This window comes from Alosa sapidissima, chromosome 9 (genome assembly GCF_018492685.1).
Source record: "Alosa sapidissima isolate fAloSap1 chromosome 9, fAloSap1.pri, whole genome shotgun sequence".
NCBI lineage: Eukaryota > Metazoa > Chordata > Actinopteri > Clupeiformes > Clupeidae > Alosa > Alosa sapidissima.
Genome location: NC_055965.1, coordinates 8,280,054 through 8,304,844, shown reverse-complemented (window position 1 = coordinate 8,304,844; position 24,791 = coordinate 8,280,054). Strand labels below are relative to the sequence as shown.

General features: G+C 39.6%; 1 protein-coding gene across 1 annotated transcript in view; it reads left to right on the top strand.

The window, feature by feature from the left end:
* Positions 1-24,152, top strand: part of zmp:0000001082 (integrin alpha-D) — a 31,791-nt gene extending 7,639 nt beyond the window's left edge. Inside the window, exons 2-31 of the mRNA XM_042103022.1 lie at positions 1,480-1,600; positions 10,498-10,616; positions 10,857-10,918; positions 11,004-11,115; positions 13,260-13,390; positions 13,513-13,655; positions 13,828-13,984; positions 14,382-14,517; positions 14,649-14,722; positions 14,841-14,964; positions 15,318-15,460; positions 15,718-15,858; positions 17,059-17,256; positions 17,410-17,534; positions 18,486-18,640; positions 18,920-19,086; positions 19,759-19,875; positions 20,161-20,231; positions 20,356-20,500; positions 20,601-20,699; positions 20,904-20,983; positions 21,234-21,305; positions 21,467-21,545; positions 21,777-21,884; positions 21,966-22,013; positions 22,245-22,352; positions 22,461-22,562; positions 22,660-22,695; positions 23,040-23,150; positions 23,285-24,152. Coding sequence (XP_041958956.1) covers positions 1,480-1,600; positions 10,498-10,616; positions 10,857-10,918; positions 11,004-11,115; positions 13,260-13,390; positions 13,513-13,655; positions 13,828-13,984; positions 14,382-14,517; positions 14,649-14,722; positions 14,841-14,964; positions 15,318-15,460; positions 15,718-15,858; positions 17,059-17,256; positions 17,410-17,534; positions 18,486-18,640; positions 18,920-19,086; positions 19,759-19,875; positions 20,161-20,231; positions 20,356-20,500; positions 20,601-20,699; positions 20,904-20,983; positions 21,234-21,305; positions 21,467-21,545; positions 21,777-21,884; positions 21,966-22,013; positions 22,245-22,352; positions 22,461-22,562; positions 22,660-22,695; positions 23,040-23,150; positions 23,285-23,488 — 3,488 coding nt within the window. The 3' untranslated portion in view covers positions 23,489-24,152. The remainder of the gene's footprint in view (positions 1-1,479; positions 1,601-10,497; positions 10,617-10,856; positions 10,919-11,003; positions 11,116-13,259; positions 13,391-13,512; positions 13,656-13,827; positions 13,985-14,381; positions 14,518-14,648; positions 14,723-14,840; positions 14,965-15,317; positions 15,461-15,717; positions 15,859-17,058; positions 17,257-17,409; positions 17,535-18,485; positions 18,641-18,919; positions 19,087-19,758; positions 19,876-20,160; positions 20,232-20,355; positions 20,501-20,600; positions 20,700-20,903; positions 20,984-21,233; positions 21,306-21,466; positions 21,546-21,776; positions 21,885-21,965; positions 22,014-22,244; positions 22,353-22,460; positions 22,563-22,659; positions 22,696-23,039; positions 23,151-23,284) is intronic.
* Positions 24,153-24,791: the final 639 nt, after the last annotated feature.

Genomic DNA, 24,791 nt, shown 5'->3' with positions numbered 1-24,791 from the left:
GTTGGGGTTAGGATTAGGGTTAGAGGTTAGGATTAGGATTAGGGTTAGGGTTAGGTTTCATGTATCATGACAGTGTCATGTCACTCTTATGTCGATACTGTCAAGTAAAGTGTTACCTTTTTGTAAGGGATGTGTGTGCAGTAAACTTGTATAATTGGAAGAAGTCATGTTGTCAGTCATTCCATTCACCGTAATGTCACACAACAGCTCATTTAGCAAAACGGTCAATAGACCAGTGTGTAACATGTGATTTGATCAGCAGACTTGCCATTGAAAAATCTGTCTTCTAGGGAACCCTTCAACATTTCTTCGTAGTACAGCAGTGAGCTGTGCATGTGTAAATGATTAATGGCTCAGCATCTGAGTAGAAGGGCGACAGCAGTTGAAACCTCTTCTGAAACCCCCCCTCTGACATTTTCCACTCTAGGCTACCATCACCACTGCAATAGGAGCGTTGCTTGCCAATGGTGTTAGCTCCATCCGATTGCTTTCTGTCGTTTCAAAATTGAATTGTCTGTCTGTGAGTTTCACATTTGTGCAAGTGATGAGCACTGTTTTTCACAACTCAGATGTGCCAATGCCTTGACTCTGTGCTGGCCTGCAACTCTGCATGCTTTCACACCATCACCTCAGTCTTCCCCTGTTGAATGTCTCACGAATGAGTGTGATGCCTGCGAGGGTACTTGCAAAACCATAATCTGGTCCAAACACTAAAAGCTAACGCCCACTGGCAGCGTCTGACACCAAAGTTTAGAACTCCATCACTTTTAGAGCAAAGCCCACTGGTGGCGTCTGATGCGCGCCAACGCCAAAATATAGAAAATTGTTCTATAGCTTTTTATGCCTTTAATTAGACAGGACAGTGGAGAATGACAGGAACTGAGTAGGAGAGAGAGTGGGGGTGGGATCCGGAAAGGACTACGGGGCGGAAATCGAACCCGGGTCACCAGCGTATGGTGCAGGTGCCCCAGCCAGTCACGCCATGGCCGGGGCCGAAAATTGTTTTATCTCTTGAGTGTGAAATGTATAGACACAAATGTCTCCGCCGGTGGGAGAGGCTACTTGCATGATCATAATCTACATCTGGTCCAAACACTAACGGTGCTTGTTACTGGCTGTTGGTGTTCCATTCTCCATCATTTGGCTCTGTCTGACTCTCACTGAATAAAGAATAAAATGTAACATGATACAACCTCAAACAGTTCAACTGAGTTACAGTACAGTACAGTACATACAGTATGTCAGTCAGTGGAATGCAGTAAACGATGGATGCTGCACAACTATGGCTATACACAGTATGAGTTTGGACACCATTTTAAATTAATAAGCCTTTTTAATAGGATCTTTTATTGACAAAGTGCTCCCATTCATCCGACACCTCACAATTGCACTGTGGGGGACTTTTAACCTCATGGTACCTCATATCTTTTATTAAATTGAAGCATTACTGATCAGTGCTAAATTCTGTTTTCCCTACAGTGTTCTTTTCTATGGCCTTTAACATAGACATGGAAGGACCCAAGATTTATAATGGATCAGGATCCCGTGAAGACTTCTTTGGATACAAGGCGTTGCAGTACCAGTCTGAAGGAGAGAAAGGGTGAGTGGCAGTTATGTATAGCCTAAAGGATACAGTGAAACCAAACTCAACAGTTAAGTATCCTAAAGGAAACCAAACTCAGCACAAAGTGCCGCCTATGCCCATATTAATCTTGTATTGCCATGAAGGTTGAGAGAAAGAGTGGGAGTATCACACAAAAACATGGAGGAGAAATGTTAAGTGATTAATTAGGCATCCTACAGTAGTCTTTGACATGAACATCCGGGCATATCCGAGAAGTTATACAGTATATTGCCATATTGACATTTTGTCCCACACACCTAGTCCAGAGCAGCAGGCAGGGCATGTAGCTCAGCGGTCTAAGTGGTTAGGCTGTGAATCGTAAGATTGCTGGTTCAAGTCCTAGATGATGACGTGATGCTGCACGTCGTGCCCTGGATGTTGCATGTTGTGTCCTGGATGTTGCACGTTGTGTCCTGGAAGACATGTGTTACTCAGACCAAAAGTATTCTTCATGAGTAGCATTTCTCCTACAGCTTTTATCACCCTTATATGGAAGTAGTTGGTAGGTGGGTGGGTGGGTGTCTTTTCACATTTAGGTTCGGTCAATATTACCAGAAGGCCTTATCGCGGAATCAGATGATTCTTTTGGATATCATTAGTTGTCAAGCATACAACTTGTGCATGTTTCAAATCAGTTTATCAAAATTGATGTGAAGTGGATGCTATCCAATAATAAATTATTGGAGTGAGTAGGGCTTGGCCATATTGTTTCGTCTACTAGGCCACATGTCGCCATAATGCTACTCTATGATAAGAACTTCAACTATGTCATCATGTGATGTTGATGCTGTAGTTGCATGTTGGTGTATTGTGCATGTACAGCACCAACACCTGGCATAAGTCAAATGGGAGTTGAAATCTATGGTAATGAATGAGGTGAGTTGTCATTGGCATAAGCTTCCATTGATACTGCATTTTAGTAGATAAGTAGTATTTATAATGCAATGGTAATGTCTCTTTCCATGCGTTTTTCACTGAATTTGGAGAAAATGTACTAAAGTGTGATATGTATCTTTTATCATGGTATGAGATGACTTATATCATACAGTGGTGTGAAAAAGTGTTTGCCCCCTTCCCTGATTTCTTTTTTTTTTTGCATGTTTGTCACACTTAAATGTTTCAGATCAAACAAATTTAAATATTAGTCAAAGATAACACAAGTAAACACAAAATGCAGTTTTTAAATGAAGGTTGTTATTATTAAGGGAAAACAAAATCCAAACCTACATGGCCCTGTGTGAATAAGTGATTTCCCCCTAAACCTAATAACTGGTTGGGCCACCCTTATCCGCAACAACTGCAATCAAGAGTTTGTGGTAACTTGCAATGTGTCTTTCACAGCGCTGTGGAGGAATTTTGGGCCACTCATCTTTGCAGAGTTGTTGGAATTCAGCCACATTGGAAGGTTTTCGAGCATGAACTGCCTTTTTAAGGTCATGTAGGTTTGGATTTTCCCCCCTTAAAGGTGCTCTAAGCGATCCTGGGCAACGTCACTTCTGTATAGACCTATGCTTAAGAGGGAGGGAGAAAGTAAAAACCAGAGAGATCAAGGTCTGGAATGATGAGTCTGTTTCCCAATTACAGGGTTGTTTTTATTGCAGATTGGACTGTTTTCACGGACTCTGCTTCAAATATTTATGAACTGGCTGACACCATATGTTGTTATATCTCTTTCTGTGAGGATACTGTTATTCCAAAAAAGCATGTAAAAGTGTATGCAAATAACAAGCCATGGGTCACTCAATCCATTAAACAAGTGTTAATGAAAAAGCATAGCGCTTTTCACAGGTCAGATCAGAAATCAAGAAAGCTGAATTACAGTATAATAGTAATATAGAGGAGAGACTGGGCAGCAATAACTTGAAAGCAGCATGGGATGGTGTCAAGAGAATGACAGGCTTTTATAGAACACAAAACAAGCCAGTCCATATCCCAACTTATGAGAGCGATAGAGATATTTCTGAAGCATTGAACAGTTTTTATTCATGTTTTTTACATTCATGACTTTTCAGATTAACTTAAAAAAATAACTGATGAGCAATCTCTGGTAAAGTCCACTACATGTTTAATTACACAGGAAGACGTAAGGTCAGTACTTAAAAGGAATAAGGTCAATAAAAGTCCAGGATGGGATTACTGGGAAATTGCTAAAGTGCTGTTCAGAACAGCTGTGTGGGGTGTTCGCTGATATTTTTAGAATGTCCTTAAAACAGAGAAGGGTTCCAAAGATATGGAAGGAGTCTACTATAGTTCCAGTGCCAAAAGGCAACACTATAAAGACTTTAAATGACTTCAGACCAGTGGCACTGACCTCCCTGGTCATGAAGTCATTTGAAAAGATAGTGAAATTGTTGTTGTTATTAGGGTGGGTGAGGCCTTGGATCCTATGCAGTTTGCATATAGGGCTAACGGGGGTAGAAGATGCCCAAATTATACTACTAAACCTCCTGTACAGTCATCTGGAAGGTCCTGGCACACACACCAGACTCTTGTTTCTGGATTTTCCTTCTGATTTTAAAGCTATCCAGCCACATGTTTTAGTTAGAAAACTATTATCAGAATTCAATCTTGAGAATAATCTTGTGGGCAGTATTATGGATTTTTAAACCAACAGATCACAGATAGTAAAGGTCAATGGCTGTCTTTCAGAAAGCCGCATCTCTTCCACTGGCTCTCCTCAGGGTTGTGTACTTTCCCCTCTGCTGTACATCCTCTACACAAATGACTGTAGAAGTCAGCATATAAATAGGCACATCCTAAAATTTGTCATTGCTAGTTTACTGCATACACATGAATCCCAGCATGGGCCAGTGGTTGATGGGTTTGTCAGTTGGTGTGATAAGTCTTTTCTTCTGTTAAACATCTCAAAGACAAAATATATGGTCATTGATTTTAGAAGAAATCTTGTTCTCCACCACTGACTCATATAAATGGAAGCTGCATAGAGATGGTTGACCAGTATAAATATATGGGTACAATGTTAGACAACAGGCTCAAATTTGATGTAAATACTGAGGCCATTTGCAAGAAGGGACAACAACGGTTGTACTTCCTTAGGAATCTTAATATGTTTAATGTGGATACGGTTATGCTGTGTTTATTTTACAAATCTTTTATACAATCTGTTCTCACCTTTTCTTTTATTGCCTGGTACGGAGGCAACAGTCTTAGGGACAAAAACAATCTTAGCCATATTGTGAAGGTGGCTGGGAAGTTGATTGGCTGTCCACAGTTGTCCTTGTTGACCATTTATGAGAAGCTGGTCATCCAGAAGGCAAGGTCTATATTGGACTGTAAAAATCAACCCCTTCACTGTTCATTTGAAGCTCTTCCCTCAGGCTGGAGACTAAGAGTCCCATTTTATCCATTCCAATAGGACAAAAAAAGTCTTATTTCTAGTGCAATACGCCGGCTAAATTAGCACAATTTTGCTTTATTGCAGAAACATAGATTGATGACAGTTTCTTAACTTTCTTAACTTATATTAAATTAACCTGTGCCCCCCGCATAGCGGTACAAAATATGACCGCCGCTCAGTCCTGTACATCCGTTCCGCGAAAAGAAATCACACTTCAATTTGTCTCCATATTTTACTCCATCCCCCACTCTTGAAACTTTTGTGTATGCTTGTTTGGCATGCCTGAGTGTGTGTGTGCGGCTGCACAGAAAGTAGCCTACTGGTGCTGAAAAGGTCAATAGATTGTAGAATAGCCAAAAGTAAAAGTAAAAAGTAGTTCATTTAAAATGTACTTTAAGTAGAAGTTACTTAGTTACTTTTTTGGGGGGGTGGGTACCAGAACCATAGACATAATATACATAGACGCCGCATTGACCGCTACTCCTTACTAGCGCTGACGAGATTTGGAGCCGCCATCTTGGACCGGTCATCCACTCCACTCAGTGTAATCTGTTTGGCCGGTGAGATGAGCTGTCAGCGCACTTAATTAATCATATCTCACTGAATACTGAACAGATTCTCACGCGTTTTTTTTTTGCTGCAAAGGTCATACATGTAGCTATGATACAGGACACATGATTTAGCGTATTTTAATATTCATAGTGGGTTTAACAGTAATAGAATATTCTGATATATGATATAAAGTGACCTGACGTCCAATATCAAAACTGGGAACATAATCCATGTTTGACAGCATAGACAAAACTAGTTTGATACAAGTTTAATGAGTTAAATATAGTTCAGAAAAAGTTCCATCAACAGCATTATTCACAGTCCACAGAAAGGTTCCATAAACATTTAAGTGAGATCAGTGCCATTCAGACATCTGAGGGGTATTCCAAGTAGGCCTATGTGGTTTAGTGACAAACTTGGATAAATTGACTCAGAATAAGTTGTAAACCTCCCAGTAGAAAAGCTTGTTAGCAATAGTAAAATTAACAGTAATAGAATATTCTGATATATGATATATTATAAAGTGATGACATCCAATATAAAAACTGGGAACATAACTAATCCACTTTTGACAGCATAGACAAAAACTGGTTTGATACAAGTTTTAATGAGTTAAATTTACAGAAAAAAATCCATTAACATTTTCAGTTCAGTGCCATCAAAAATAAAGTGATGAACAGACATTGGTGTGGCATAAAGGAAATGGAGTAACTGGGTTCAATATCAACAGCATTTGTTAGACAAGTTCCATAAATATTGTAAAGTGCAAGTTTGTAGGTTTGTTTCTGATCCTTAAAAAACAGACATTGGTTTGGCATAGTAAGTGTAACAGTTCATCAATTCAAGACAAAAAGGTGACTTGTCACTTGTACAGTGTCAATGGGTTCATCAACAGCATCTGTTATTTACAGTTCACAGAAAGGTTCCAGCCCCAATGAAGAGATTAAATAAAAAGGAATTAAGAAACATTTTAGAAACTGCTAAGATCAACCCGTTCATTGCAATCAGTAAAGAATCAGGGAGTGTCTTCACAGGCTCAGTGAGACAGTTACCGTCATGCAGTTGGTTCTATGATTTCGACAACTGGTGCATGTCATTTTGTATGTTCCCACCTTGCTAAAATTGCTTGGGTACACTTTGGCTGAGAACAAAAGTGCTTCAGACAGCAGGTGGGCATCAAATAAGATGGCATAGTAAACTGGGTAAACTCCATAAAAGAGGACTGAGTCAACCAGACGATGGGAAAATGGGACACAGAGTGGCGAATGCAGGTGATGAAGGTGGAGCTCATAAATGAAACATTCAGTCACAGTGTAGCAGATGCCCTGCAGTACTGCAATGAAGAGCTGCACCTTCCTCAGTTCCAGGGGTGTGAGGAGACCGTTCAGTTCATTCAGTCTTCTTGAACAAGGCAGTTGTTCTGGAGAGATACAAAATAATAAATAAATGAATGAAAAGGAATTTGAGAGGCATCTTATTCTTGTTAGGGTAAATGACATGTGAATAATACAGTGTTGGGCAAGCTACTTCGAAATTTTAGTGAGCTAAACTATCAGTTACTCTGCCATGAATAAAACACTACACAAAACTACCACCCAGTCAAACACAAACACAGCAGTAGGCTAGTTCACTACATAGGAAGCTACTTTAAATTGTGCTAATTTCACATGACAAGAAAAGTGTAGCTTGTCTGGCTAAGCTACTTGATAAATAAAGAAGTTGAGCTATTGAAAAGTTACTTTATTCAGGAAATAGTGAGGCTACCACCAACACACTTAGGCTACAAGTAGCAGCTAGCGATTGCCCAATAGGCTAGTCTGTGCCACTTGTGTAAAATTCGTCGGCCAAATCTAGTATGATTTATTTCTACAATAGCCTTCTTGTGTCAGTTGTAATCTAAGTCAGTGTTATGGAATATGACTTATCAAGTCTCAGTTCATAGCCGGGTGAACACCGAGTAAACATAGCCTAGCTGTGGACCTTCTCAGCTCTCTGGTAATATTCTATTCACAAAATACAACCAATAGTACGGTTATGTTAAATCTTACTTGTGAAAAGTAAATCCCCCGAGTATGGTCCGCCGATTTGAGAAGGAACATGCTGCACAGTGCTGTCATTTTGTGTCTTCTGCTGCAACGCAACGAGGAGTATGACCGGTCCAAGATGGCGGCCGCATTTCTTGTTTCCAGCAGCCAATGCGGCGTCTATGTATATTATGTCTATGGTCTACCTTATTAGACATTCTCTGGAAGCTCGCGAAAACACGCGAGAAACACACGAAGAAGACGTGCATTTCCTCCATGACGCGGAAGCGATGCGGGCCTTAGTTTTGCACAAATTGAAGCAGAAATACACCAAATGTTGAAAAAAATTCACGTGTGATGAAGTCTTGGGTCTGTTATTCACCTATTCTGATTCTGAAGGAGAATATCTGCCTTTTGGAGAATAAGGTAGGCCTATTTACAACATAAATTGTCAATAGGCTGGCGACACAAATAAAATCTCCTTTGGAAACCATGGCTTACGCCTTACAGTATCAAGCGGACTTAAACTGCCATATCGTGGCGAAAAGTTGTAGGCTAATAAAATTCACGCAGCTCCATGAGTCAAGGAAAGCGCGAATGAAGTAGCCACTTCTAAATGGGACCCACTACACAGTAGTGTTAGTAGAGGTGTGTTGCTAAAGCAGCCATAATGAAATGAAGGTGTCATTGTTTGGATACTTCACACACACGTGCTTTTTAATTTCACAGACTACAACTACCAAGCTGGAATCAAAGCACATCGATTCCCCTCTCACACCCTGCACGCACTTAAAACAAAATAAACTCAGTCTCACGCATGTATAGGCAAAACTGTATCAGACCGGTGTAACGTTGGTAAATCTTCCATTGCACAGAATGATTTTTGTAGCATGTGCAACAAATGACAGTCGAAAGATACAGTTACAGTGCTGCTATCAATTTGTTTGGTATAACCGCATTTATAGTTTTCTACAAATGCAATCAATCAAATTGGCCTCCATCAACAACGCTAACGGTAACATTACCTAGGTCCTTATTGATATTATAAGATTAACGTACCTGCAGTAAAAACCAAGCATGTCCGATAAACATCCTCAGATTTATTTCGGCTTCAAGAAGAAATGGGAATTACATTTCATGTGAACATCGTCCTATCCTTATTAGACGTTCTCTGCGGTAAACTACAGTTTTTCCAACCCACTTGTAACTTCCAACAAAATTACGTCTCACTGCAAGGATGCGCCATCTAGTGGACAAACGACTACTTATCGCCAATACTGGAAATGCAGCCATGATGATGAATATTTATTTTGGCTTTCTTTTAATCCTACTGAATTTGTAATTATGTATCGGCCGTTCTAATACCGATAGTATGTGGGTGCCTGTGTGTGTGTACATGTGTATATGTGTGCACCGCCATCTACAGGCCAATGAGTGTACAGTCACTAAATGTACACATAACATAATTTTTTTTAGACCCCCCCCATGGATGAAATTCTACGAAACTTGGCATACCCCCAGAGAATGCCAGGTCAATCATACACATACAATTTGGTGCAGTTCTGAACATCTTAACTGAAGATAGGGGCGATTAAAGCAGAATAATATTGCATTTTCATTTTTTACCGGGGGGGGGGGGGGCGTGCAAATCACAAATGAGTGATTATGGGCCAGGTTGATGTGGGCCCTTGAGACCAACATACCATATCGTTGACCAAAAATTCAGGAAGTAGATAATGGGGTAAAAAAAAAAAAAACTTTGACAATCCCTATATGACCGCTTCGCTAGCGGCGGTCATAATAAAGAATTAAGTTTTATTAAGATAATAAAGTTAACTGAACTGAACTGAACTGAACTGAACTGGGTGTAGCTCCCTCCTACATTTATGACATGCTCATTGCATACACAAAACAGATCCCTAAAATCCTCAGGTAAAGGGCTCCTTGCAAAACCAGGAATTAACTCAAATTCAGCACATGGTACCTTTAGTCACCCCCACTCTCTGAAATTCCCTGTCTCCTGACCTAACGACTGCTCAGACAGTGTATTCTTTTAAAATCAGATTAAAAACATATTTATTCTCACATGCTTTTAATTAGGCATTTAAGGCAATTTAAGTCATTTAATTGTTTAATTATTTATTATTATTATTACTTTTAATTGTTTATTATTATTGATCATATAGTTATTTTACATTCACTTTTATTCACTTGTTATATGTATTGTAATCTCCATCTTTTTATGTCAATCTAATCGTTATTGTTTGGTCATGTCTTGTTTGTTGTGTCCCTTTCTTTTGGAGCACATTGGGTCTGTGCTTGTCACATGAAATGTGCTTTATAAATAAAGTTGGTTTGATTTGATTTGATTCATTTAATAACTGTATTTTGCGTTTACTTATGATATCTTTGTCTTATATTTAAATTTGTTTGATTATCTGAAACATTCAGGTGTGAAAAACATGCAAAAAAAAAAAAAAAAAAGAAATCAGGAAAGGGGCAAACACTTTTTCCACACCACCGTAACCGCACCTTCTTCCTCTGGAACTGTGTGTGATAGTCCATATCTGATATGTTGTACAGCAGAGGTTGTCGAGCCTTTTCAAGCTCCGTCTTCTCTCAATACCTTTGTGCTGTGTGTTAACTGTAAAGACTGTCCACACATCTTAAATCTACACTTGTCCACTTACGCAAAGGGGAAATCCGGTATATAAGAACTGGGTTTATTTTTGGATGAGTGTAAATGTTCATTGGGGACCAAAATGACATCAATCAAAGTAGTTCTGAGTAAGATTGGAATGTGCCATTACAACGAGAGAGCATATGGCAGTTTCATTTGTAATCAATGCCATTGCACCCAGATACTGTATAAAGACAATAGATTGCGTTCAGTCAATGGATATGAACTATGTATCAGAAAACATTTGTTCCATTAACAGGATTGTTGTCAGTGCACCACTTCAAAACAATGGAACTGGTGGGGTCTTCCTGTGTAATGACACAAGTCCACACTGCCATCCCATTCCACTACCGAGGGCAGCAGAGGCCGATTCTGAAGGTCTGTCCAGCCATCTGCATTTGTTGACCAGGGGCGCGTTTCCCAAAACCAGTTTCTAACCTGTTAGCAACTTAGTTGGTTAGCAATGGGAAATTGCATTGCAACCAACAAAGTTGCTAACTTAATTACCAACTGTGGTTTTGGGAAACGCGCCCCTGTATAGTAACCTGTCTGTCTCTGCCTTCTTATGCAATCATAAGACCCATGTGTCACATCAGTTACACTATTTTTCCTACTCAGATTTTATCAAGGCAGTTGGAATGTCGGTCGGTGTCAGAGCAAAACCAACCGTCCAGTTTACTGTAAGTACACTGCTGTTTCACATTTCTTTTTCTTCAAAATGTATTTTAGTGTGATGACATGTCCATCACTCTAATTTCTCTTCAGGCCTGCAGTCCTTCATGGAGTCATGAGTGTGATGGGACCCCCTATCTCAACAGCATCTGTTATCAGTGGAGCAGCAGAGGCCAGGTCTCTAACATCACCTCAGCATTTAAAGGTTTGCAGCTCCAACTCTTTATTTTAGCATAACAGGGTGGCTGACAGGATGATGCAACTTCATGCCATGTTTATGTGTAGAGATAACTTGCAACCCTTTGAAGGACTTATATCCTGGTGTAGTGACACCATTATTGTTATTATTATTATTTCTATTTATTGTAGTTTTGTGGACGTCCATTCATGAGTGACTGTACACCAACAGAGTTTTCTGTGAATATCTTGAGAACCGTAGGGCCTACTGTAGGATGACACAGTAATCATACGTAAGACACATACACACACAGTAGACATATGTATGCATACATGCACATGCACACACAGGCGCACACACAGGCACACACACAAGCACATGCACGCACACACACACACACACACACACACACACACACACACACACACACACACACACACACACACACACACACACACACACACACACACACACGACACACACACACACATAAATATAAACACAAACACGTACACGCACACATGCACACAATTCAAGAATTTGCACACACATGCACACAATTCAAGAATTATGAACAGGCAAAATGGGGGTGGTGTTGTATTAAATGTATTTTATATGTGAAATCTATGAACTAATCATGTTTTGGTACTTGTTGTCTACCAGATACCAGTGAGAATTAAGTGTGCACACACACGACACGCACAAACATGCACACGCACACAAACACATAAACACACACACACACACATGCACCCACACATACAAACACACACACACACACACACACACACACACACACACACATGCACAAAAACACACACAAATGTCAGCCAGAGATATTGTCATTACAACACCTAATTTTTGCTTTTTCATTTTTAGTTAGGTGGCACTATACATGAAATGAATGGTTATGGGATGGGTTGACATGGCCCTTTAAGACCATGTTAAGACCACCAGACTCGTTTGTGGTGATTTAACATATAGGAGACCACACGTAGATAAGCGTTACCAAAATATGTTTATTAAAGTAATAATGTATGCCAAACGTGAACTACAGTCAGTATCCATGAAATGGTGAGAAAATAAAAGTGTAGTGTAAATCAGGGTAAAATGTAAAATCTAGTCTAAAGATAAAGGCAACGCATGTTCTCCTGGATAGAGGGAACCTCGAACCCAGCCAGGTAGCCTCTTATATAGCTGGATGCCCTGATCAGCTGACTAGCAACAACACTGAGAACCTGTGCATTGACTCCGCCCTGCAACACAGAGAAACAAAGATAGGCAAACAGAGACCAACAGTATCATAACACCTTCCCCCATAAAGACAGAGGACCCTCAAAGAGGACCTCTGTCTAACCACATAACCCCTCACCCTACAGCAGTACTCGGCCACTAGGAAATGCACTACAATGTATATGAAAGACCATAACAGACAGAGGACAGACAAGTTACAGCTGTATCACTCACACGGGCCACGAGACAATGTGCAAGGAATGTAAAAAAGTCAGGGGATTATGATCAGAATAGACCACAACTGGAGCAACACCCCCTCCCACATAAACATAAAAAAATTGAAGAGCCCAAATCAGAGCTAAAGCCTCTTTTTCTATGGTCGAATAATACATACAAAAAAGGTGGTCCTCCTAGGCCCTACGGTTCTCGAGATATTCACAGAAAACTCTGGAATCCTAAAAGAATTCAGGAAGCAGTTCTGTATGCATTATTGTAACAGATGGGCTAGGTTATTGGTAAAGTAGTTGAATAGCACACATACACACACGACACGCACACAAACACATAAACACACATACACACGCACCCTCACACACATGCACCCACACATACACACATACCTACATACACAAACACACTCACACGCACACACAAAAACACACAAAGAAAAACTTACATGCAGGCACACACACTCAAAAAACACACACAAAAGCACACATACACAAAAACAACCACACACTCTGCACACTCAATTACAAACACACAAAAAAGTAGGAAATGAACACAATTTGACAAGCGTGACTTATTTTTGTGGAAAAAATGTGCTGGACTGGGTGACGGTCACTCTGCGGTACATCTAGTTATAATAATAATGGGGGGTGTTGTGGTGTAGCCTACACAATGAATGTTCACATGTATTCCACCAATTACATTGTCAGAGTGCACAAAGCAAAAAGTGGACCTAGTATTCCTCTTTGACGGGTCCAGTAGCATGAAGAAAGAGGATTTCACAAAAAATAAAGAGTTCATCAAGACCATCATGAATAAGATGCAGAACACATCAATTCAAGTAAACTTATTTTATCATTTCTATTTATTCTCACTGTAAGAATTTGTGAGATTGTTTGACCTCAGTTGTTCTTGGCCTGCAAATATTTAATCTTTGTATTGTTTGTTTGTTTTCTTAATCAGTTTGCAGCAGTTCAGTTCTCTTTAAATTTCAAGACAGTTTTCACATTTAAAGACTTCCAGGACAAGAAAGCCCTGAAAAAACTGGACGATGAACCACATATGAAAAATCTGACAAACACACACCGGGCCTTGAACTTCACTCTGTAAGTACTGTTCTTTCCTTCATTCATTCATTCATTTATTTATTTGTTTATTTATTATATTATATTTATTTATTATATTATTATATGTAATACCCTTTAAATGTTATTGTATTATATTACATGATATTATATTGTATTGTATTGTATTGTATTATATTTCTTTGCAATGCAGGTTTAATCTATTTGACAAACAAGAGAGTGGTAGACACCCAGATGCAATAAAGGCAGTGGTCATCATCACTGATGGCAATCCTTCAGACACTAACAAAATGGGAGGATACATTTTAGAAAAATATGAAGCCCGACACATCATCCGATTTGTCATTGCGGTGTGTAATGCATGTTTGTTTTGTTTATCTTTTTTTGAATCCCACAGTGGGGTCAGAATCACATGAAAGATGATCAGTTCCTCATGCCATATCACTGCATAAGCAGTATGCCACAGTGTAACATGTGTGTTCACAAAATGCTATCACTGACATGGGATATATAAAAAGTATACATTATACATATACATTCACATTTAAAACTACAATATCCAGCTTCTAACATTTCAAATTTTCTTCCTTCTGTATGAAGCTCTGGGGGGGGGGGGGGTGCTTTTGCTACTTCCAATTCCCATCACTATGTGGTCAGATCTTCTAAATATTATGTGTTGTCATGAAAAAGCACAGTCATTAGTCATTCAGCAGTCATTTTATTGATAATTATTTTTCTTTCCAAAAGGTTGGAAAAGTGGACATGAAAAAACTCGAAAAATTGGCATCAGAGCCCAAATCCAATAATTCCTTCTACATTCAGGATTATGCTGGGCTGAATGGTCTTCTGACAAACTTGCAAACAAAGATCTTCAACATAGAAGGTAATGCCAACTCATGCAATTGTACAATGACTCTTTTGCAGTTTGAGATTGTTATGTCCTCAGTGTGTCATCCATGTTGTTCATGTTGTTCATGTTTTCATGTTCATGTGGTTTGATTTGATGTGTTTAAGGCTCTAAACAGGACCTGGCTCAGACATGGGAAAAAGAACTTTCACAGAGTGGAATGAGTGCTGAGTTTACTGAGGTGAGACAAGCGTGATTAAAAACAAAGAAAGATTAATACTGTGTGAAATATTATTTATAACAATATAACATCATTTTCAGTACAAATATAAATTGCTTCTCAATGTTTTTCACAACAGGACACATTGATTCTAGGATCAGTAGGATCCAATAACTGGAAAGGATCTCTTTATCAGATTAAGGATAAGAATTCACCTGAGATAGAAATTCAAGACCCAGACATGAAGACTGATTCTTATATGGGTGAGTTCATGATTATGTAAGTTTGCCAGATCGGGTAGCGGATCTGTAGTTCGATGGAATGAGACATAAGAAACTACAAATTTGACATGCTTCTGATGTCGCAATACATCATACTTTCATAAAATCATGCAACATACTCTACCTTGTCTGTGGACATCGTTATTTGCAAAGCTGGTGCTGGATAAACAAATAGCGTGCGTGCGACAGAGGAAAAGTGCTTCAGTGTTGCTTTAAATTAAAATCATAATTAATCTAGGCATTTTTTCCCCGAAAGGGTTAATTCAGAGCAGCAGATGAGTAGAGTAGCATTCACTTTATCATATTTTTGTGTATTTTTATGTATTGTCTTAAAGGCTACTCTGTTTCTGTTGGAAAGAAGAATGGCGTTCCTTTGTACTTTACGGGTGCTCCCAGATACAAACACAGGGGACAGGTCATTGTCTTCAGCAACATTGGAGGTCAATGGAACGTCACAAAAAGAGTTGACAGTGAGCAGGTTAGTTGTGACTGGATTATATGGGCTATGGGTAATTATTATTTCTATTGAAAATGATCACCTTTGTTACAGCATTTCATTTTATGGCACAGAAAGAATAACCCACAACTGGTCATATGTAGGGATGTACTGTAGGTACACGTTTGTTTTGGATGCTAGATTTAAAAATCTGAGTACAACACTTTTGATGCTGTGCTTGAATGAGTTTGTGAGTACCTGTACAGTATGATGACTGTAGGATTATCGTTGTGTTTTAGCTCGGATCTTATTTTGGGGCGGAGCTGTGTGCTGTTGACATTGACTCTGATGGCACCACTGACTTCCTGATGGTCGGGGCTCCCCTCTATTATGAGCCTCAGAGAGAGGGCCGCATGTATGTGTATGCCCTTACGGAAGAGGTAACTAGCACTTTATTTCTCTAACAGCAAAATGTGTATGTGTAACGCTCATAGCATCGTACATGCTAGGTCTGTTAGCAAGTGTGTGTTTAAACAGCAGGGTTGCCTCAACCTTTTTAAACAATACAATACCGAGACTCAGGATGAAGTAGTAAGCATTATGTAGCAAAGTGAATTACCACTGATAACTTTAAAATAAAACAAATTTGAATCACCGCACAGTGGTACATTATTACAGTGGTTCCTAACCTGGGGTCCGCAGACCCCACTAGGAGGCGCCAGAGATTGCAGGGGGTCCGCACAATGTTGCCTGGGCTGAGGTTATAAGGTTACCAAAATTATATTTGTGCACATTAAATGTATAAAATCCCAATAACACACCCAATTGGATAATCAAAATTCTGTATGATCCAAATTAAAACATATTTTTGTTCCACATTTAAATAGCTATGTATTACCTCTGACCGCTGAACTTATAAAGTTCTGTATAATAAGTTTGTAATTAATCACTTTATTCTTTGTGTGTGTATGCGGGTAGGAGTTCGGGTAGGGGGTCCTGGCTTGTCTTAGACACAGGCAAAGGGGCCTTCAAGGAAAAAAGGTTGGGAAACACTGCATTATAAGACCGCCACATCCGCAAACTATGCTTATAACGTTACTTACAATATATAGGCTAAATGTACTGTAGTCTTCACAAAGGCTAAGACTAATGTCAAACACCCTACAGGTATAGAGTTAATTTACCTTTACAGGGCTGCCAACGTGCGTGGAGCCAATCAAATGAATGAGTCTCACGGTCAATGCGTGAGAGTTGACAGCCTTGCCTTTACTCGAAAGTACTTAAAGACATCTAATAATAGGGTCCTTGGTTGAAAATGGCCAACAAAATTCTGTCTAAACTTATATATTTGATTAATTAATGCTTTCTGGAAATCCTTCTGTGTGGTAATGAGAGTGAGTATGGCTAATCTATCTGTTAGGTTATAGCACCATTTTCCCATTTTAAACTATTATATGACATTTTCTCGGAAGTAAAATGAAATTAAAAGTTTTAATAGTTTGGCCAAAAACAGTGTCACACAGTTAACATTCTAGTAACATCCAAAAAGAGCCCTGTTGCCTCTACGTAACAAATATAATGAATGGTTTCCTGGTCTCCTTCCAGCCAAGGCACTAATCTGCATATTACCCCACCCACAGACCAATCTGGAGAAGATGCAGAACATTTCAGAGTCGTCTCAGGGCAGGTTTGCCTCCTCCATGGCCTCCCTCAGGGACCTCAATGGTGATGGGCTCCAAGACCTGGCAGTGGGAGCCCCACTGGAGGACAACCAGAGAGGAGCCGTCTATATATACCTCGGAGACAAAACTACGGGAATTCGCCAAGAGTATAGTCAGGTAATAAACGACTCCTCTCATTTGTGTACATTTAAATGTGAACTACTTCTTCTTATTCACTGACACAAAACCCTCTAGAGTAGATTTTTCGTTGTGGCTTTCCATTATGAAAACATGTTTCCTAATTAAAATATCTCTTTGCCAACTGTGCAGCGCATCAGAGCGAAAATGCTGTCAGAAGGTTTGCAGCAGTTTGGGGTGGCCATTGATGGGAAATCTGACGTGAATGGCCTGACGGAAATTGCAGTGGGTGCTCGTGGACAGGTGGTTCTGCTAAAGTAAGATACAAACTTTCAATGATTGAACCAGGCCATCCACCATTTAATTCTGTTTATTATACGGCTCTTCACAATGCAAGTAGAATGCTCCATTGACTTGAATGGGATTTCCGAATGTTCTAGCGGTCATTATTTCTTGAGAAAGGACCTCTGAAAACAAGAATGACCGCTGTCAATGGCAACGGAGTTTGCGCTTGGAATTTCATTCAAAAGTGAAAGCAGACGGTTGATCAGCTGTGTTCTAAAGAATGTTTGATTCAAGTTCAGCGTGTGTTGCGAACTATTTTTTTTCTCAGCAAAAGCTACGACGAAACGGTAACAAATAAGTGTAAAGAGAAATATCATGGAGTTTATTTTTTCGTTTTGGCAAGTAGCCGTATAATAAGCGGGATAATGTATAGAACGCCGGTCATTATGGGAAAATAAGTCCCTTCAGGGCGAAACAAGACCCCTCGTGGCGCGTCGGGGTCCGGTTCGCCCTGTCGGGACTTATTTTCCCCATAATGACCGGCGTTCTATACATTATCCCTTACTTAATTCTTTGAAGGATTCAAAATGGTGTCATTCAACAACAAAGACCTATGTTTTGAGATGAAGTGAGAGATTTGTTAGATGTCAGTAATTTGTTATGGCATGTAATAGTAAGTGCAATAGAATGTGAATGAAGAAGTAGGTAGAAGTACGGCAGAGGCGTAAGAAGTTGAAATCAGATGTACAGAAAAAGGAATGTCAGATAGACATTTAATGTGGGATTGATAGTTGTGTGGTCATGCTGAAGTGGACCTGTGCTCTTTGTTGCTGGGCTTTCTTCAGGGGACTCTTCTCCTGCTTACGGTGCCATAATGGCAGGGCAGGTGTGCTTTTACCAGTTAGCCACAGGTAGTGAAGCCCCCCCTGTTATTCAGTGCTTTTATATGATGTAACCGTCCCCTATCCCAACATGCTCCACAGGTCCAAGCCCATCTTTAGCGTGTCGCCGCACCTCTCATTCAGCCCCTCAGAGATCAGCATCCAGCAGTTTGACTGCGCCGAGCACAAGGAGGATTTCCCTGTGTTCTACGTGACCATCTGCTTCAAGATGAGCGAGCAAACCAGAAGCACAAACGGTACTTTTGATCAGGATCACTAACACTGTTTCCAGAGGATTGTATGTCATCTGTAGGTTGATGTGTGATACTGTGTCAGTGAGTGAAATTTATTTTACAATGTGATGAAGATCAGTCAGGATGAGCTGTTGAAATTTTGGTGATCAAAGGTCAAAGTCACCTCACAAACATGTATGTTCAGTAGCCTCATACTGACCGTGGAGAGCTAATTGTAGTTTCCTTGTGAGTGATGTGAGCTGTTTGTGAGCTTGTGTTTGTTCGCCATGTCTCTGTCGCCAGATGCACTGAGCAAAGGGATTCAGTTGGACTATGACCTGGTTGTTGATTCCCAAAGAAAAAACAGCCGAGGTTTCCTTGCTGCAAAAAATGTCACTTTGAGAAGTGTTCAGTCAAGGCTTCATCTAAATAAGAATAAAACTTGCCAAAATCACACCATCTATATGCAAGTAGGTCACATCTTTAACATGTTATCCTAACAGCTAATGGAATGATGTCAGTTTGTGTAAATCCACTATGGTATGCTTTTTATTGACCACACCACTGTCAGGATGATGGTGAATTCAGCTAGCCCAGTGAATGTCTGTCTGTCATGGCAGCACAGGGCTCTCTGAATATGATCTGCCTCCCCCGAAATCCACATGTTTAATTTGCTACGATGCTGATATTAGTGCTCATGTCAAGTGGATATATTATGTGCAGTAGTGGGTATGTGCAATAGTGGATATGTGCAATAGTGGGTATATTATGTGCAATAGTGGGTATATTATGTGCAATAGTGGATATGTGCAATTGTGGGTATGTGCAATAGTGAATATGTGCAATAGTGGGTATATTATGTGCAATAGTGGATATGTGCAGTAGTGGGTATATTATGTGCAATAGTGGATATGTGCAATTGTGGGTATGTGCAATAGTGAATATGTGCAATAGTGGGTATATTATGTGCAATAGTGGATATGTGCAATAGTGGGTATATTATGTGCAATAGTGAATATGTGCAATAGTGGATATGTGTAATAGTGGGTATATTATGTACAATAGTGGGTATATTATGTGCAATAGTGGATATGTGCAATAGTGGCTACTGGTGGGATACTTACTGAGTCTCTCTCCCGTAGAGCTGTGTAATGGACACACTGTCTCCTGTCGTGCTCAAAGTGAACTTCTCCCAAGCTGAGAGCCAGCAGTCTTATGGGATTTTAAATGTTGACAGCAAGAAATTGGCCATGGTGGAGGTAGGCCTTGATTACCAGACGTTATGAATCATGTGTGGCTTTTATGAGAATTACTGTTCAGTAACAAAATAATATTAATAATAATAATATTTCAGCATAGAAATTCGTTTTAATTATTTATTTTTCAATATTCAGTTTTCAGTGTGTTGCAATGATTGAATTTAGTGAAGAGTCATTATAAGAACATCACAGACTTTGTTCAGTATTAAAGATAAAAGAAATCACTTCTACTCTAATGCTTTTGGCATTTTTATAGAAGTTAACCATCATACTAATGTTTGGCAGGTGCCCTTTGAAAAATCATGTGGACACAATGACACATGTGTGGCAAAGCTAAAAATGGACTTCAACTTCACGTGAGTCACTCTTTAAAGCAACATTATACAGCACCTCCCAGCCAGCAATCTGACCCACCATGGCATCACCTGAGCATGGTTTTATCAGCTGTCGTGAGTAAAATTAACTCTTATGTCCCAACAGCTCCACAGAACTGGTGTTGTTTACTGATCAGGAGTATTTACATGTGAGAGTGGAACTGGCAAATGAGGGTGATGATTCTTATAACACCAGCCTCCTTTTCAAGTATCCAGAAGGCCTGTCTCACTCAAAGTTAACACCTATCAAGGTAGTAGCAACATAGACAGCTGACTTTTTTTATTCAAAATTCATCATATTTCATGTAATGTTTATTTTATCTGAGTTGTTTTGTTTTAATTCCCTGAAAGCAAAACAAGAGAGCGCTGACTCGATGTACAGGAGACCAAGACAAAACTGACCTTACCATCTGCAGTGTGAGTCTTCCTGTCTTCCGCAGTGAAAGTTGGGTAAGTGTTTCAATTCAACAACAACACAAGCACACACACACGCACACGCACACATACACATACACACAAATACCCCCACACAAACACACACAGATCCCAATTGACATTGAACGATAGGTTAGGAATCCAGTATTCCTTGGTAGGCATTTGGGCCCATGTGGAATAAATGGTTCCTAGTTCCCTGAGTTCTTGTTCTCTCTACAGGCCATATTCAATGAGTCCTTTTACATCACCCCCAGTCTAGATTGGAATGATTTCTTTGCAGTTACCATCACTGCACACAGGTAATCCATGCCACTGAGTTTTTAACTCACCCTCCATACATCCTCTTTGGAACAGGAGCAAAGTGGAATTGTATGCTATTCCATAGTCTGTTCCTGCCCTGCATTCTGAAATCAATCAAAAATGTCCATTGCACTTCTTTAGAAAAAGATTACCCAATTAAGAATCCTTGAAATGATTGGTTCTCATAAAATGTTTATTGAAGTGTTTAAAGAAATGTGTGGATGCTGTAATGTTTTGTGGATTTTACAGTGACAATGGGGGGGACTATCCTGTAACAAAGACTCTTCCTGTACGTTTTGCTGTCAACCTGAATGTGAAGTTGTAAGTCTGCTGGGTTGTCCTAGTGTTGTTTTTGTCTCCACTAAAACATATTAAACCTTGTCCACATACCACCATTACAACAGCATTAAGTTATGATTGAAAATAAACATGCTTATCAGTAAGTAATTCTGACATGCATGTCTTTGTGTTTACATCTCAAGCTGGGACACCCGCGAGGCCTCATACCTTGATTACTCATTAGAAGACAAAGGACCCAAAACACTTAGACATATGTATCAGGTAGCCTACATTCAATCCAATGCAGCGTGACTGCAAATGCCCATGGAGCTACACATCTTTCATATCACATATTATATGTGTAATTTAGTACCAAAGTATTGCCCAGAGAATGTATTTCTTAAAGTCATATTATCTCATATTACAGCTGTATTCACAAACTTCACAGCATTGTTGAAAGACCATCATGTCTTTAGATCTGATTCTGTTTGTCACACAACTGTTACGTCACAGGTAGCCAACATGGGAAGGGTGCCTCTGCCGGTCACAGTAAATTTTACCTTTCCAACAAAACCTGAGAACCACTTTGAAATCCGTGATTACAGAATTTCACACGACAAGGTGATCTTGCATATCAATCCTACAAAAATATGATCCATCTGCATTTCATGTTCTGTGTGCTCATTACATTTGTTTTTCAAGGGTAATGAAACAATCCAGTGTGATGACCCTGAGGATACAAGTACTCCGGTAAAACCACTTTTTGAGTGCCTGGATTATCTAAGGGACATTTCCTCGCTTAACCTAAGCAGATAGAGAATTGTGGAAAAACTGATTTCTAAACTAGTAACCTGTTTTAATTTCAGCGATTAAAATTTCAGCAGTGTTACAGATTTTGGTGGGCCATTCCCCTCAAGCTGTCATTACTTTTGAACTGTTGTTGATATTTTCAGTCAAGCAAAGCCTTTGTTTGTTTCACAGAACTGTACAGACTGCAAGATGGTGAGGTGTTTCATTCCCATATTAAAGATCTCTGACAAGGTCAAGTTCACACTGACCGTGGATGCTGTCTACAACCTCAGTCCAAATGTGAGTCCGCATGTCTGATTCATACTAGTCTGCATGGCTGTAATAACTAAATGCTGTTAGCTCAAATGAAGGGTGTGAACCATCCACTGACACTACAGTGTTCTTCAGGAATATACATTCTCTGAAAAGAGATATAAGGTGGAATACAAAAGTTCTGCGCAGATCAGCTATAATGAAACACGTTATGTGCAGACTGGAAATGACCAAACTGTAAGTTGGTTCCATTTTAAATAATTAAATAGTTCTGATACGTACAGCTACACACAAGTGTCTGCAGTCATGTTCACTGATGGTTGTTTCACGGCAGGATACTGGAGCAGTTCCAGACTTCCCTTGGAATCAGGTAACGCAGCGTTTGTATTCACAGTTTATGGAGGAAGGGCAAGTCTTTAAAACAACTAGGTTCGCCCATCCACATAAACCCTCATTACAAACAGATTGTTTATAAGTGGTGCGCATGTTTAATGGAATTCGTTAATCCTTTGACATAGACGGTAATATTCAGTGTTTATTAACCTTTCACGACTGTTTGACCCTTTTGTTCCTAAAAATCACTCATTACACAAACAAATTGTTTACAAGTGGTGTGCATGTTTAATGGAATTTGTTAATAATTTGACATGGACAGTAATGTTCAGTGTTTAATAACCTTTCACAACTGTTGACCCTTTTTCTCCTGTAATGTAGGGCGTAACCAAAGTTGAGTTCATTGTCCCAATCCACCAACCTCTGATCATAGGTTTAGCAAGTAGCGGAGGACTGCTGCTGCTCATCATCATTGCTGTAGCTCTATACAAGGTATAGTGGGGTTTGGGTATATTGCATATGACCAATTCTATATTACATTTTTTGATATCACTATAGTATTTCACCTTTTTTCTGTCTCTCTCTGTGTTTCTCTCTCTGTGTTTCTCTCTCTGTTTCCTCGAAAGTGTGGATTTTTCAAGCGTAAAAAATTCGGCGAAGAGAACGATATTTACTGCAACAAGGAGATGACTCCAGAAGACCCCGAGGAGGCGGCACAACAGCCGCTTGAGGCCAAGCCTCTCGTGAACGAGGCTCCCACAGAAAATGGCTCCCCTGCTAGTCCCGACTCGGAGGAAGCAGAGAAAGTAGATGCTGAGTGTGAACAGTGAAGTCATCTCCTGCTTCTCAAAAGTACTGCCTTGCACTCTATGACTGAAAATTCTAAATATGTATAATCCTGCCTGCTGTACAGTAAATGCTGAAAGTAGTAGTGGTCATCATTTTAGCGTAATAATTTTTAACTTAATTGCATGATTTGAGCTCAGCGGTCATAGCCTGCATGTGTCTTCCATTACTTAGATACCAGTGGGTCACAAAATTCATCACCATTTTCACATTTAAAATATAAACATTTATATTTGATATGTTTGGTATGTCCAAAAATATTCCTGCTCTCTCTTTGGACATAAAAATCACTCTGTCTAAGGGTCATCTGCCAGGTTGTGAAATAACATAAGATCTGAAGACTAAAGAGACAAGAGAGTGATTCAAACAATAAAGAAAATATAGGAATATATTCCTTTAACTACTGGGAAAATATTCCAAATGATTGCCTCGGCCCAATTGAACAGCATTGGACTCACATAAAGAAAGTGAATTTCATTAGGTCACACAGATGGTCTATAGAAAAGGTTGACCCGTATCAGAGGAAGATACTAACTAGAGAGAAGCCACCACACTCAAGCCATTACCCCAAAAAATCTACAGAGTCCAGTTATGGTGAAGTAGACCATAATCATAAGAGCTATCTATAAAACTGGACTCCATTGGGAATAGAAAGGCCAATGATTTCAGAGATCCACATTAAAGCATTTATGGATGTTTCTTAAGTATACCTGAATAACTGTTTTGTGTGTATCATTTTAAACATGTTAAAATAATACTTGAATGTATTTTGTACAGTTTCAGTGATAATTTAGTGATATTGTAATGTTTGCAGATGCCTTTTAAAGACTATCATTGTCCAAGCCTGAGTTTTAGTGATAACATTTTTTTTCGTGTGGGTTGCAGTGCCCATGGCTCACCCGAAGCAACCACTGTCATGAATTAAAAGCTTTTTATACAGTGGGAATTGATTGTGCAGGCCCAAGTTCTTTCTCTTCTCCCTGTTGTGGCATTAGAAGATGCACTCTGCAAAAGGCTTTTTGAGCTCAAAGGAATAAGTTGGTACCTCTATGTGTCTCAGCCTAATGTACCTGGCAATGGCTGATATCATACATCCCTCTCGCTTAAGCTATCAAAAAAAAATCTGTTAGCGTTACACAACTGCAGTAGGCTTCGAAATGTGGCGCATTGGAGATTCACAGCACATGCACAGACGTCATAGTGACAAGTAACGTTATGTACATTGTGTCCCCAGCACTTGTCAAACTACTGTATATGCCAATGTTTATGTCTCCAGAACGTTTCAAA